Source organism: Labrus bergylta, chromosome 2 (genome assembly GCF_963930695.1).
Source record: "Labrus bergylta chromosome 2, fLabBer1.1, whole genome shotgun sequence".
In the NCBI taxonomy this organism is placed as follows: Eukaryota; Metazoa; Chordata; class Actinopteri; order Labriformes; family Labridae; genus Labrus; species Labrus bergylta.
In genome coordinates, this window is record NC_089196.1 from 18021818 (window position 1) to 18037427 (window position 15610).

Here is a 15610-nt window from a genome sequence, read left to right on the forward strand (position 1 = left end):
CGTAGTTTTGTGCTAGCTCTCGGAGTAAACTTTTGCCACTTTTCTCAGACGAAATGCCCAAAAAGAAAGACAAGAAAGGCGCCGACAAACAAGATGACAACAAGAAAACACCAAAAAAGGGGACTGCCGATACTCCTGGAGACAAAACTGCCTCTGACGACAGAGAAAAGGAATTATATTTGATTCAAATACGGTATTTGAACGAGCAATTGGAGGGGTGAGTCTGTTTTAATGAAGACGAAAAGCGCCTTACTTTAAAAGGAAAAGAGACCGATAGTTAAAACTACTTGGTGTGCTATTAAATTAAGAAAGAACATTTAGCAAAACCTTCTTGTCATTCGGAAATTACATGTACGTCATGTCGTAACCATAGACTGTACGTAATTTACCATGTGCTCGTATAATGCAAGCTATTGGCGATAAGGCTATCACTTTGATTTAATACATTTCACTGTTTAAAAACAGGATGAGATATTTCTATCTTCATAGGGGTCACTAAGATTAACACAAAATGAAATCTTCTTACAGAAGCTTTAAGTTAAACCAAATCTCTAGCTTTACCAGCTGCAGCATTCAAGTTATATGTACATAACGTGTTCCCAAACTAAGATTCAAATCATATATTTCCCCCTGAGATGTTCCACTTTTTCTTTTAATTCTTGAGATATTTGTGAAGTATTTTTGCTACTTTTCCTTGAGAAAATGTTTTAATCACTAAAACAAATGCAGTGGTCACTGTTCAATCTATTTATTTAAATGTAAATTCATATTTAAAGATCAACTTCAAATATAGGCATCTAGTACTGCCACTATTTTGAAGTGAAAGAAAGTGCACTCCAGACCAGCTTCAGTCACAAACCTAGAGATTGTGATGACAACAACTTCGAGTTGCATGTGAACCAAAGTATCTTTCTGAAAGTAGCGCTTGCTCCAAAGTCATGTGATAATTAATGATGGGATAAACAGAATCCAACCTGCTTCATGTCCAGAAGATGATACACATAACCCTGGTGTTCAAGCAGTACTTCAAGAATCATTTTAAGATTTTGTCGATTAAGCTTTCATGTCTCTTTCGCACCCAGATATCAGCTGAAATGTGATCAACTAGAGGCAGAAAAGCAGAGCTTGAGCTCTCAGCACATCTCACTGGAGAAGGACAAGAAAGACAGTGTTGAGTATTTGAAACGCACTCTGCGGGAGAAGGAGGAAAAGGTGGACGATCTGACAGAGCGCCTGGTGGGCCAGCAAGAGGCTGCAGATCAGGACAGAGACACCCTGCAGCTGCAGATCAGTCAGCTGAGGAAAGAGCTCCTAGACCAGATCAAAGAACTCACTACTGAAAACATGACACTTGGTGAGACTGAAACTGGCAATATATTTTTGCATTTATTGCATCTCCAATAGCTTCAATAGGGGGTGAAATATAATTAGAATTATTTTGCACAATGAGAGAGAAATTGACAAGGATTGTTTGGTGTGCAAATATGACAACAGTGTCGTGTTTTCCACCTCACTAGATCTGTTACTTCAGCACATTATTAACTACAGGACATCTTCTCATATTTTCAACCCCTTCACTGCAGAAACAAAAGACGTTTTAATTAAATCTCAGTGAGATTCGTTTCACCATTTGGGGTTAACTCTGGCATCCTCTCTCTCCTCTGTCCTCTACTCAAAGCTGGCAGGCTGGATAGTCTGACTGAGTTTCGGAAGCAGAAGGAGCAGCTGATGTCCACCGTGGAGTCTATGGAGAAGCAGCTTACGAGCCAGGAGGAGGAACACAAAGCTGACATCCACAGCCTGGAGATGAAAGTGCTGCTAGAGAAGAGGAGGTTTTGATAGCAACATTACTACTAAAAGCATTACATCAGATTTAATCATTTGAAATCTATTAAACAGACTCTCCTTAATATGAAAAAAAAAATGTTGTCATAAAGGTGTGGAGCATATAGTCCACCTATATATCTATAACCAATAAGGTGGTCAAAATGATATTACTACCCGAAGGAACTCATCATGCTGCTCATTTTAACAGTATTTTTCAACAGTAATGTAATGTGATTAAACACTGGCAACCAATTATTCTGCAGACCACAGTCTACTCAGATGCGTGTGTTATAAACTATGCTGCATGAAAAACTACATGGTGATACAATTTGAAGATGTAGTTTGTACCAGAAAACATATGCAGCAATAACAATAAATGGGCATGACAGGCCGATGTCTGCAGATCCAGCTTTTTGTTCCTTTAATAGAGAGACAGGACAGTCGACAGAGCTGGAAATCAGGGAGAGAGAGAGAGAGTAGGGAATGACATGCGGGAAAGGCACCACAGGCTAAATTCAAACCTGGGCCACCTGCTTCGAGGACCACAGCCTCCATATATGGGGCGTGCGCACTAACCACTGCACCACCAGCACCCCCATCCAGTGATTTATTGGTCAGGCTTTAGCGATAGTCATTCCAAGTCTTATAAAATGAATTGTAAAAAGCCAGGGTTTATTCATATAACTGATTTTGCCTTTAAGCATTAATGATATAAGATGCCTAAATCAACTACCCATGGTTCCCCTCTCATCTGCCTCTATCCTGTTCCCTGAAACAAGGTTAGAGAAGGAGATGGAGAGCCACGTTGCAGCCATAGGGGCAGATGTGCAGCACAGAGTGAACCAGAAGGTCCCAGAGACAACCAGGTTGGCCATTCAGGAGAATATGGAGCTGAAGGCCCAGATGGGTCAGCTGTCTGTGCACACACATATTGTGATGGAGGAGAACTCTACTCTGCAGCAACGAAAGAGTACGCTAAGTATGGATGTGGAGAATCTGGAGCAAATGCTCAAGGAGACATCCCGCCAGAGCTGCATCCTCAAGAGGGTAAGAAAGAGGTCTATCTAATCATTGCTTTGGCCACTGTATGATCAGCTCATAGAGGATATGAACATTGTATGTTTACATATGCCTAGAGGTGAAAGAGTTAGCATTTTTTTCACTTATTATATTTCATCAGCTTTCTTTTTTTGTCATCACATCATGAACATAACATAATCCCCCACCAAGCCTAGTTTTTACTTCTTAAATGCAAAATATTCACCAAAACGTTGTGTCCATCAGGTGGTGCAGCAGCTCACAGAAAAGTGTCAGCAGCAGCAAACCGAGCTGAAAGAGCGCAGCCATGAACTCAAGCAGCTTCAGACTGAACACGCGGGAGTCCAGGCTGAGATGCAGGCACACAGGTATGAGTTTGCTCTGTTTCTACTGTCCACATTATTGACTGACATTTGATCAAACGTTCACATTTGTTTGAAAAATGAACAGGAATCTCTCAATATGCTTTACAGATAAGAATCACTCAGTAACTGGGGTTAAAATCAAGCAAACCTCCCTTGTAAAAATCAAATCTTCGATTAATTCGTCAGAGGCCACTCTTAAAACCAGGCTGTTCTTTTTAATAGAGCATACAGCATCACTATGACTGTGTTTTCAGACAGGACCAGAGGTCACTGACGGAGCAGTGCAGTAAAAACAGAGCTGAGCTGGGTAGGCTGGAAGCTGAGAAGCAGGAAGAGAGGAAGAAGAGGAGCAGGATGGAGAGCATCATGAAAGAGGCAGCCATCATGCTCAGAGAAGCCTTGATGGTAAAACAAAACAAAAAAAAAAAGAGTCTTGACCCTTAACACCTCATATCTGTATCATCAACATATCTGGATCATGTAAGAAGATTAAGAAGTAGAAAACATTTTACACACATAGAGAATAAAGTAACATCATTTCAGACTCTGAGTAATGTATTCATGACTTTAACAAATGTGATGTGGGCTCTGTTCCCGGCAGGAGGCCTCTACTGAGCTGGACTCTGGGACGGACTCTGTGGTCCAGTGGCAGCAGCTGATGCAGAAGGTGTTGATGGTATTAGAAAGTCCCAAACTCAACAACTGTGTTGCTGAGAGTGACCAACTGAATGAGCTGCAGACATCTGACTCCGCAGCAATTAGGTAAACAGAATTACTCTGACCTGGGAAGGTGTGTGGTTGTGAATGTGCACTTTTGAACTTTGTGCACCAAACTGTAAGACTAAAACGCCAACATCTATAAATGTAAATAACTGCAGCAGAATGATATATCGCTCTCCTGAAACCCTCTTCAGGTACGAGTCGAGAATAAATATCAGTATCGGTTTTGTTTGCCAGTATGGAGGTCTGCACTAGAATTAATATTCCCTATGTACTCATTTTGAATGTTTTCAAAAAAATACATCACTATACCTGCTTTCATATAACAGAATCAACTTTATATTTTTGGTTGCCTATTAAGGTGCATTTGTTTCATAGAAGTTTTGATGATCCAATCAGAGACATTTTTGCGATTGTCCCCAAACTGCTGAGTTTTTTGTTCTTGATCACTCCTGAAAGATACGTTGTTTGCTGTCTCTGCCCTCACAGAGAACTAACCTTCTACCTGTTTATTGGGTCATCTCAGAGCAGGGATCCTGAATCCAGCCAGGAGTTTCCAGTTTGAATTTGCTCGCTACAGGCTGGGTGATCTCGGCATTGTACCCCGTCCCTCACCAAAGCACAAACACATGATCTCCAGCAGCATCAACAAGGCTCTGCACAGGTTTGTTCAGACCGCCTGAACTGGTTCTACAGGGGGGGCATGTTGTGTATGGACGTCCTGTTCTTTACTTAGAATGACTCTCTTAGTTTTTATTGTCTTATTGACTTAATTTTATTCCCCTTTTCTTCAGGACTCACATGTGCATGTTTTATTCCATAGAAATCATTCCCCTTTAATTATTGTTTTGTATACCTTTTTCATTTTTTATTTAAGGTTTTATAATAATTATATTAATTCCATCTTTCTTACAGAAACAGTTCTAGGCTTATAGTATATTTTGTGTTAAATCTGGGTTTTCTATGCAAATAATACTTTGATTTTACATCAAAAACAAGATTTTTAGTTGACTTACTTTAAAATTTGGAGAGGCCATCATTTTGAAATGAGAAGACTACAATCATTAACTATTAGCTAAAGATAACTTTCAGTTTTGTAAGAATGGAAGTCTTGTTTAATAAAGATGAATCCTTTTTTTGTGTTTGGTATATACTCTTTGATATAAACTGTCTGGTTTGGACATTTTGACTTGTATATTTTAACTGTTGCTCCTATTTTTTTTATCCTTCAGGAAGCCCTCCAGCCAGAAAACAGCCTGCTCTATTAGCCCGACTGATTCAGCTGTCGAATCGCTTCCCTCCAGAAAAACATTCACTAAACTCAAATAGCTGCAACGGAATAGCTCAGTGAATATGTATTCTGTGCTTTAATGATCTCAGTGAATAGTTCAGTTTTTTCTTGTAAAATTTGCTTCATTTTCTTGAAAGTCAGAATATCCAGCTTTAGTCTTGGAAACAATTATTCTTTTTTTAACCATCTCTTCTGCCTTTTTAACTGTGCTCATATTAAAATAATGTGACATTTCACTTTACTGTTGCAAGAAAGTCAGGAGAGACATTGAAGAATCATGGTACTGCTGTGAAGCAAACTCTACTGTACATAACCTTTGGTAATAATCAGTGTCTCCTCTTGTTTTTCTGTCGTCCACCTTGTTTATGTCTGCTGGTTTGAAGAGAAATTTGCCCAAGATTTGTATTTACATTTAGCTTGAGAAATAAACCAAGATGCACAAATTAAATGTATGTAATGACTCCTTTCAACTCAAATGTAGAAAATTTAGGAACTCACAACAGACAAAAACTTTATATAAAACATCAATAAGGACGTATATTTATATCTTTAATTGAAGTTTATTGTTATATGGCAAAGTCTCAGGCACTTCAATTCTCATTGGAGGATGAAAGTCAGCACCTTGATGAGCACTAGAGAACAGACGGTTTATTTTACACACGAGAGACAGACACAAAGGAGAAAGACTAAACTCTACTGACCACCGTATGTACAATGAAATACATATATCTGCATTAAAAACTATACTTTGATAAATATATAACTTCATGGGTTGTTAAGTAGTAATAAGAAATATTCAAAATACTGTGATTCTTCTTTTTAAATAGATACAAAGGATTTTTATAAAAGTACAATTTCTCCAGTCTAGGTCACCACGTCTACTCTTTGATGGACTCATCCACATGAGTTGTACATGTGCTGAGTGCGAGACTGAGGTGAGCGATACATTTTACAGGAAATACTTCCTCTATCATGTGGATGGATTATTCTCCATCAGTCTTCTCTGATATGCTCCAAAAAGAAAGAACAATAATTCACAAATGAAGATGTTTTGGTGCTCTTGAATGATCAACATTGAGCTTTAGGAATAAAAAAAAAAAGGTTGTCAATTTACAACAACAAAAAAGACAAAAAGAAAACTTAAAGGAAAAATGTCGTTCTGTTATTGAATTTTTGTCCATGTTGGTTTGCTGATAAACAGAAAGTGATTGGACTTGAGGCACCAGCTGGTTACAATCATGTTAAAGGGTACTTTGGGCTCTCGTGTGCACAAAAAAAAAAAAATACATTTCCAGAATATTCATTGGTTGGTTGTTTGGGATTAAGTCCCTCATCCATCTTGGGGTAAGGCTTCGTTCAGCGTGAACCAATAGCAGCACAGTGTTTGTAGGGAGAGGCGGGGCCTCTAATCGAACATACTCCTCCGTGTGGGACTTGGTGACGTCTTCCTGCCAAGTCGAGGGGTCCCCTGGAAAAAAAGGTTTGTACAATTTCCAGTTAGAACTCAAAAATCAAAAGTATAGGTGTGTTTGAAAAAGAGGGAGTAATGAGGACGCACCGGTGACTGGGCTTTGGAGAAGTTGACGTGTGCATAAAGCAGCACTGCAATGTCCTTGTGTCCTGCTTCCAGAGCGATGGACAGAGCGTTACTTTCATCCTGAAGAAAAGACAAGTTAAGAAAAAGAAGAATGAGGGAAATACACATTCATATCCAAAACATCTTTAACCAAATCCATAGAGCTGTGTTTAAGTAGTAAAAGAAACCCTGATAGGCATCTCTGAGCTTTCACTCTGTCACGACAAACTGTTAATGTTTAGTTCTAATGTATTTATAAGTTTTAGGGCAACACTATGACATCACACAATGGTTTATAGACTGCCATTTGAATCTATGCATTCTGCATTTTGGCCGTCAGCTATTGTTAGAAGTGTTTAATAACAATAAAACCTATAACTAAGGACTTTTATTAACACATTTAGTTTTAGTTTTTTTTTTTTTTGGGTATCTTTTTATGCCTTCAATGTAGAGATAGGACAGTGGATAGAGTCAGAAACCAGAGAGAGAGAGAGAGAGAGAGAGAGAGAGAGAGAGAGAGGAACAACATGCGGGAAAGGAGCCACAGGTTGGATTCAAACCCAGGACCCGGTACAACAATATTTTAGACAAAAGTTGCAATTCATTGATTCAGCCGTGGTTGTATAAACTGTTCAGTAGTTGAATTTAAAACAAACCATGCAACTTTATAAGTTATCTGTATGTTCTGCATGTAAAAAGCTTAATTTGTTACGAGACTAGAGATCAGATGAATATAATGAGAAAGTGAAATGCAAAGTTTAATTGTCCCTCTGTGGGTAACTCACGCTGTCGCTCAGCGTGGCGTCACAGACCGGCTGAGCCAGCAGCAGTTTGACGATCTCCACGTGTCCGTGTTCACTGGCACACATAAGCGCCGTGGAGCCCTCGTCATCCTGGACGTTGACGTCGGCATTGTGAGCAAGCAGAGCCCGAACCATGTCCATCCTGCCGTGACTGACCGCCAGCATCAGCCCCGTCTGACCAGCCTGAAACCATGGCAACAGCACGGTGAGGGGACACGATTTATAAAGCATGAATAAAGGCAAACAATCACAATCCATGGACTAATAAAATACCATAATGAAGAATCCTTTTTGACTTCACACACATCTAAAAGATCTGACGCTGCATAATCTCAGACTGTTTCATTTCTAACATATTTGTTTATTAATATTTTCATCAAATAGTATTGTCCTGGCTATTTGAAACAACAGCTAGTTCTTTTACATACATTGCTAAATAAGTCTACGTTATTAACAAAAATAGGATTAAGGAACATCCTAGCTCTTTGATAAGTAGTTCCTGGGAACATTTTTCTTTGAAATCACAGATTACCCCCTCCCCCACCATCAGCTCAGGAGCGCCCGCTGTGGGCAGCAGGATCCTGTTGGTGCATGTGTGTATTTTTCAGCCTGTGTGTGTGTTGCATGATTAACAGAGTGTAAAATCAGAAATGTCCCCTTGTTGGGATCAATAAAGTTAATCTTAATCTTAAATTAAAAGTCCAGTGCACTGTTACTTAACAGGAAATGTTGTTTCATGGAAACTAGCAGGATGACTTCCCCTTTCACAAACACAAACATTGAGTACAAATTACAGTGTCTCCTTCCTTAAATATGTGCAGCAATACACCTTCAGTCAATGGAGAAACAGCCTGCAAGTCTGTGTAAAAACAAAACTAAAGTCAATGTAGTTACCATCCTTTACCACTTGGTGTCACCATAGTACAAGTTTTTTTTTACACAAAAAGGGGAAAAAAACTGATCTACAGATGAATCTAAAAAAATCAAAGCTTTCAAATAAAAATAATTAATGCTGATATCTTAATACTTTGATATTGTGCTTGATTTCTACTTTAACTCGTGAGCTTGTAAACAAAGCCCGGTCCTTGATTTGACCCCTCACTGGACTCTGAAAGTGTGTGAGTTGATGCCCTGCCTCTGCCTCCTGGCCTATGACCTCCGGACACTCACTGACCTGGCTGGCTCGAGCGTTCACGTTGCCTTTACTGAAGAGCTCCTCCACGATGTTCATGTCCTTGGGAGTTTCCACTGCGGCCAACGCTGCCAGCATGATGGGTGTGTATCCTGCCTTGTTCTGCTGGTTCACATTACACACATCTGAAACACAAAATCAACACACACACACACACACACACACAGCATGTTTAAAGTGCTCTGTGGGTGGTCTTGTCAGGACTTAAACTCTTATAAACTATGATTCTGGACTGTGATTGACTTGTCACTACTCCACCTGTCAGCCAACAACACAGTGATGTACAAGCAGTGTGTGACAGGCTTCAGTCCATCACTTCAGCCCCTTTACACTTTCTCTTTGCAGCCTTTTCATCAGTCTAGAGAGGGAAGACATCAGAGTCTGTTTGAGGGAGGGAGGGGGGCGGGTATGAGGGTGGCTGCGCTGCCACAGAGGGGCGGAGAGGTCTAAGGAACCAGGACTGAGTAAGGACAAAGGACACAATGGAGGACAGGGGGGTGGAGGTGCTGTCACAGGGCACAAGGACACAAAAGGCTGAGGGGACAAAAGGCTTTTAGAGCAGAGAGTGACCGAGACCTCATCACTGACTATAGAGCTTTCAGAGAGGTCGCAGCTTGGCTCAACAATCCTGATTTTACTGTAGTACTGATACCACGCTGTGAGAAAACTTTGCAAAGTCAAAAAGTCACAGTCATGATTTGAACATTGTATTAGCGGAAAAGTGTGCATTTCAGTAATGAAAATGTCCTTTTACTTTTGAGAACAGAAAAATGTAACATGGGACTGTTTAATGATTGTACATATTTACATATTTACATATTTTCCCAAGCCTCAAAAATGCTCCAAATGCTGTCAAATTCCCAAAATATTCTAAAGAAAAAACAGCCAAACCTCCCCTTTAAGATGCTGGAATGCTATATTATTATGTTGTCTTTCTATTAACTCACTTATTGCTGATTCCAGCTGCATTGCAATAACTGGTGCACTGATGCCTTCATCAGCGTTCACTTGTGCCTAATGCTGAAACACGTCCATTGTTGTTTTGTACGCTGCTCTTGCCCAGAAAAAAAGCTACTTGAAGGACATTAAGAGTGATGACTTGGTTGAGTCTGTTTAAGTCTTCTTGCAGTCGTGCACCTGGAACTTTATTCATTGTCGAGTGCGCTCCTTTTTTGCTGTTTTTGTAGTTTGATTTATTACATACATCTCTTCATGTCTCCCAGCAAAAATCATTTTGGTGAAGTTATGCAAGCTAGCACTCACCTGCATCCAGCAGCTTCTTCACCACCTTGAAGTTGGAGTGCGACACGCTGTAGTGCAGCGCCGTGTTCCCGTTTCCATCGGCCATGTTGACGATGTGGCGCAGCACGGCTGGTGAAATGGCCCCGAATCCTCCCAGGTAGTCTTCCACCATGCCTGCTGATGCTGCTTTCTGACTGGACACACGGAACCACTCGTGCTGCACCGTGTTCAGGCAGGCTCTCTGAGGGGGGGGGGGGGGGGGAGGTCATTAGTGATGACACAGGAGCTCTGTGATGTTCTGTACTGATTATGTGAAAAATAATCTTTATATTAAATGTGCAAGTCTGTGCTTGAACCTGAAATTGCATTTCAATATCCAAGTTTTGAAGCCACTTTGTAGAGAATAACAAAACTTCTAATTTAATTATCAAACTGACTGAAGTACACGCTGCTAAAATTAAATAAATGCTACTGTATGATCCCCAAAAAAGACTGAGTGGAACATTTTCATCAGTTATTCATATTATGAAGTATGAACTGTTTACAAGGGATAGTATCTTACATTAAAAGGAGAATAGACATAACATTCACAGGGCTCGGTATCAAATATGCACGTCCATGCTCGTACAAACAGAGTCCCAAACTTAGCTGAATATAAAACTGTGGCAGCAACAAAAAAACATGAGACTAAATAAATTCCAAAATTGTGTAGAATTTAAGGCACCTTAGTGTTAAAAAAAATAAAAAATAAAGAGACTTTACATGTCCTTTAAGTTTTAGTGTCCTTTTGATGTTTATTTGAGAGGGAATGGAGCTTATTCATTTACAGACAGAAAAAAAAACCAATGCATCAACTTCAGACTAGTTTTTATTTGTAGTCCCTCACAAAGATGTTAAAAAGGAAACCTTACATACATGAAAGAAAAAACACATCCTTACCACATCTTTACTGCTCACAGCTTTGGGGTCACTGAGGTGATTTTTGAGAACACTGCAGGCAGCCAACATCTTCTCACTCAGTTCATACCTTTTAAACACCACAAAGAAAAATCAAACTGTATTACTTTACATTTTATTAAACGCATGTTTCTTTCTGCTGCCTTTATTCTAATATATAACTGTTCAATGTTATACATTTTTAAATGATTCAGTGGAACCAAATAGGTAAACTGTCATTGTAAGATTGTGCAACAATTAAATCCATACGTCTTTATCTTTAATATTTAGCTGCTTATCTACTTAGTCTGAGGCGACACTAAAGACACATGCCCAGCTCTGAATGGAACAAGGAATATTAACGGCGTCTAAATGTATAATGCAAATACAATAGTTTAGTTCAGAAAAGTGAAAAAAATATATTTAAGAGAGATTTTTTTTCCCCCACCTCTCTCTCTTCTCCTGCTTTTCTGAACTTTCCTCCTCGTCCTTTTTATCCACGTCCTCTTCTCCTTCAGGCAGGAACTCCTCCCCGCTGCTCCCTTCCCCCACATTCTTATATCCCTCCTTCCCTCTGTACTCCTCCTTCTCCTCATCCTCTTCCTCTTCTTCTGACCCAGAGGAGCTGCTGTCCTCTGAGCTGGAGTCGTCGCTCGATGTTGTCTCATACCTGAAAGAAATTGGAAGGGGGCAAACACAAGGGGGCGACAAAGCACAAAGAAACTTAAAGACTCAGGCGTTCGCACCAAAAAGCAACATGTGGATGTTAACAAGTGCTGGTTAAAGAGGAACAAAAGATAAAAGCCTTGTAAATGTAAAGCGGAAGCACCTTAAACTTACTTTGAAGACTTATAAACTAAAGTATTCAGATAGTTAGAATGTCAAGCAGTGGTCTGAATATGAAAACTGAAAGTCAATCCAATTCATTATTCATGATGGTTTTACAAACAGGAGGGCAAGTGTATACATTTTCTGACTCACCCTCCATTCACCCCGACAAACTGCAGGTTCTTCTTGGTGCCGTTGGAGTCCGCTCGGCCATCTTTCTTCTTCATGATAGATTTCAGGGTGCTCTGGCTGCACGGCTGCCCTGAAGGAGAGAACAGAAGGACACGGCAAAAACACTTCAGACGAGAAAAACCAACAAACAGTGACATCTAAGTGGAGATAGTTGGTTCCCAAAAATAGTTCATTTTAGTGTTTTATATGTTGATCGCTTCTATAATTCTCTTTATGATCAAGTTGTTCAGACAGATGCTGCTGTCCTGAAAAACCTTAAAAGGCGCTATATGTAAACCTGACACATACAGTAGCGTTTAAAATTGGTGCTGCGGTCCAAATTCAAAACATTTGAAAGAGCTCTGCATCCGTCTTGAAAAATGTCTGCGTTCTAACCTGTCTCCATTTTTCAAAAGCATCTCCAATATTATATCCTGGTGGTCTGTGTTTTGATTATTCCTTTCGAAAATCTCTCCATACGACCTCCAGTTTTCTCTCCTTATGAAATCTTTCTTTGCCCTCCTCTTTCTGCATTATTAGAGTATCTTGCAGCTTCACAAACAAGCTCATTAAGTTCATTACAAACAGCCTGAGAACGCCTGAATGATCCACTGAAAGCCCTCAGACATGATCAAGAGCTCTGGCAGAGAGGGAGGCAGCCATTTAGTGTCCATCTAGAGTTCTTTGCAAAGTGATCCATCAGAGAGGCCTTCTGGAAGCGTCCCCGAACTATCTCAGTCGTGTTAAAGAGAGGCCTAGCAACCCCAAATACCAACTGAGAGCCAGAACACTCTGCACATCTGCCAAGACCTGCCCTGATCGGGTAGGGGATGGGGGTACTCTTTCATTGCTTCAGGGGACAGCTTAGGGGGAGTTTGTATTTGTGTGTGTTCATGTATCAACATGTGTGGAGCTGCATGTGTATACACTGGCGTTTGTACAATCAGTAGCAACAGAGTCATACTGCACGGATTCAGTGTTTTGACAGGTGGCAGCGTGCAGAGCTTGTTAGGAGGGATCCAGGCTAATGAAGATGTTTTGGGTTAGTTTTGTTACCTGTTTCCTGGCACATGTGAAGAATTTGTAGAACCAGGAATAACAGCATTCAAGTGATGCTATGTAGATATTTGACATTTAAACAGACTTTATGCATTTTTATTAAATAAAGCTGGAGTACTTTTCTTCACTTAGGTCATGTAGAGGCCAGGCTATGTTTCTCAGACTGCTAACTGTAGCCCTGTGATATGGACTGATGACTCTACATTGTTTGAATAAGATTTAGAGAATAGCAAGGCCTCAAACTCAGACAGAGTTTTTCCATTTTTTTTTGTGTTTGTGTACCAGGAAACCTGACTCAAAAATTAAACAACAATTGTCCCAAAGCAGTTTCACTATGAGCGTAGGAAACATCAGATCTCCATCCAACAGATCATGTGTTTCACTGCTGAGGGCTTTGATTTATTGTGTTGTATTCTTTGGATATAAATGTGTTATTTGGTTAAGGAAGAGATTTTAGTTCCTTATGCAATAAGATTTTAAACAAATATACATCAATAAATACATGTGTTTGTAGGTTATAGAAAGTACCAAAGTACATTCACTAAATGTTACTTTATTTTCAGGGGTGTGCAGAACTGTGCATGTGTTTGTTTTGTTTGACAAGTTGTAGTCACCTTTAGATAAATAGGCTACAAAGCATACACACAATGAAAGAAAACTTGTTGTGCTTTAGGCCTGTTAAGCTGTACCGTGTAGGGCTGTAGACATCTGCAGGTCCATTCGGCTCTTCTGCTCCGCGGCACTGATCTGCTGCTGTGCAGGTGTGTTGGCAGGTATTTCTGAGGATGTCAGGCCCAATGAAATCTTCTCCATCTGTGAGCGATCCATCTGAGCAGACAGTGACTGGACGCAGAGCTGCTCAGTGCTCTCTGAAGGGGGAGAGGAAGGACAACATCAGTAACTGACAGCACAGGTGGGGGCAGCTATGCACAGAACGTTTGATGCTATTAAAAGATACTAAAAGGTGTTTGCATGTTACTGAACACTAGAGAAGTTAAAAAGACAAGATTCCTTCTAATTCTAATGTTTTAAACTGTTTCAAGCAAAGGATTGAAGGGAATCATTTTCAGCCTTATATGCCAGTTTTTATAATCAATGCATTCCTGTGAGTGATGTTTGTATGTGTTCAAAAGTAACTTGTACATATTGTTTTATCTCATTTTATTCTGTTCAAATCTAATTATCTGAAAGCTGTATGTGTGTGTACATAAGTTTGTTTACTGAGAACTGCTATGGTTTTTCTCACGTGACCAATTTCTTTATGTCTTTCATTTTCCCCTTCTTTATTTACAACCTGATTTCATTGTGGCAGCGTTTAGCAGGAGAATAATAATATCGTTTGTTTCTGTGCACCAGTGTGAAGTTAGCATTAGTGTGTAGAAAGACTCAGCGTGTGGTCAGGGAGTTGTGCGTTTGTTTGAAAGTGACTGTCATCACAATACTTCACAAAAACACAGATGAGCATTAATGTTTTGCTTAAATATTGAATTCTCAGTTAATATTCATGGTCAGGGACATTGACTTGAACTGATTTATATGCCCAGATGATGATGAACATCTTATTGACAAGATAAATCCTAGAAGTTTTCCTGAATATCTAAATAACTATTCACTATAGTACACACTTCATCCAATAATACTTCTCAGTTGTGCTAATAAAGATGAAGAAGTTTCTACTTCATGTATTTTGAGAACTCAGGACAAGAACAGCTTTTTCTAAGTTTCTATCTAAGTTTTTCTAATACAATAGTTTTCAGATTGTTAGTTTAATATTCTTTAATGGCTGATAAGAGCTTTGTTATCTTGCTGTAATAAATCTAAATAAAGGGAAAACAAAGGTTGTTTCCTCTCGTCACTAGAAACGGCCTCACAGAGATCAGGATATCAACAGATGGCATATGGACAACTGAAACAACTGATTTAAGATTCTTTTTTAAACTACACATTAACGATAAACACATGAGTCTGTACAATACGTTTCAGGTTTGAATCCTCCCTAACAGTTAAGAAAATTGACTATAAGGTGAAAAAAAAAAGAGCAGGGATGAAAAAGTCTTATTTAATGAGAATTCTCCCATTATCTGAAGAAAACAATTGCTTCTTTTTTTATTTGCAAGATAAACAATTAAGTGAATACACAACTGTTTTACTTTCTATTCAAATCTGCAAATGAGAGCTAAGTCCCACCAAGATGAGAACATCTTTCAGATGTCAGATTTTTACGACTGAATGCGATCACACGTTTTGGCAGTTGGTCGCAGGGAAGAGTTTAGAAAGAAGGAAGAAAAGGTTAGCTGATGTAAACAAGGATGGTAATGATGATTTGTGGCAAGAGTTACAGTTAAATACAAAACCCACACCTTACACATTTACTGATTTATTTTTCAGATCTTCATATTGCATACAACAAAACAAAATAAATCAGCAAATGTTTCATAAAAGAGCTTTAAAACCTCCTGAAAGATCTGATATTTGTTTGGCATCTCACGGTGTGTTTGACTCAGAAGATAGCCTAAAGAAAGTGACAATTTAATTAAACTACATCCAACAGACATCAAGAAA

General features: G+C 39.4%; 2 protein-coding genes across 4 annotated transcripts in view; one reads left to right on the forward strand and one right to left on the reverse strand.

Moving 5' to 3' along the window:
* On the forward strand, window positions 1-5683 carry LOC109997015 (cilia- and flagella-associated protein 157). Its single transcript, XM_020651372.3, has 9 exons — window positions 1-217; window positions 1083-1354; window positions 1679-1832; window positions 2607-2874; window positions 3112-3233; window positions 3485-3635; window positions 3832-3992; window positions 4477-4614; window positions 5183-5683. Exons 1-9 carry the CDS (start codon window positions 54-56, stop codon window positions 5277-5279), a joined length of 1527 nt encoding a protein of 508 aa, XP_020507028.2. The 5' UTR covers window positions 1-53; the 3' UTR covers window positions 5280-5683.
* Window positions 5684-5769: 86 nt separating this feature from the next.
* Window positions 5770-15610, reverse strand: part of kank1a (KN motif and ankyrin repeat domains 1a) — a 54667-nt gene continuing 44826 nt past the window's right edge. For all 3 annotated transcript variants that reach the window (XM_020651370.3, XM_065947710.1, XM_065947712.1), the window contains exons 4-12: window positions 13738-13917; window positions 11972-12080; window positions 11439-11660; window positions 10994-11081; window positions 10076-10295; window positions 8795-8937; window positions 7603-7803; window positions 6800-6898; window positions 5770-6709 (exon numbers count right to left, since the gene is read on the reverse strand). In XM_020651370.3, coding sequence (XP_020507026.1) covers window positions 6647-6709; window positions 6800-6898; window positions 7603-7803; window positions 8795-8937; window positions 10076-10295; window positions 10994-11081; window positions 11439-11660; window positions 11972-12080; window positions 13738-13917 — 1325 coding nt within the window. In that variant the 3' untranslated portion in view covers window positions 5770-6646. The remainder of the gene's footprint in view (window positions 6710-6799; window positions 6899-7602; window positions 7804-8794; window positions 8938-10075; window positions 10296-10993; window positions 11082-11438; window positions 11661-11971; window positions 12081-13737; window positions 13918-15610) is intronic.

What these genes read in the sequence shown, in the direction of transcription:
- LOC109997015 (XM_020651372.3), top strand. Translation starts at nt 54, where the DNA reads ATGCCCAAAAAGAAAGACAAGAAAGGCGCCGACAAACAAGATGACAAC. An exon ending in GTGCTGCTAGAGAAGAGGAG is followed by an intron (nt 1,833 to 2,606) that starts GTTTTGATAGCA and finishes CCCTGAAACAAG; the next exon opens with GTTAGAGAAGGAGATGGAGA. An exon ending in TGCTCAGAGAAGCCTTGATG is followed by an intron (nt 3,636 to 3,831) that starts GTAAAACAAAAC and finishes TGTTCCCGGCAG; the next exon opens with GAGGCCTCTACTGAGCTGGA.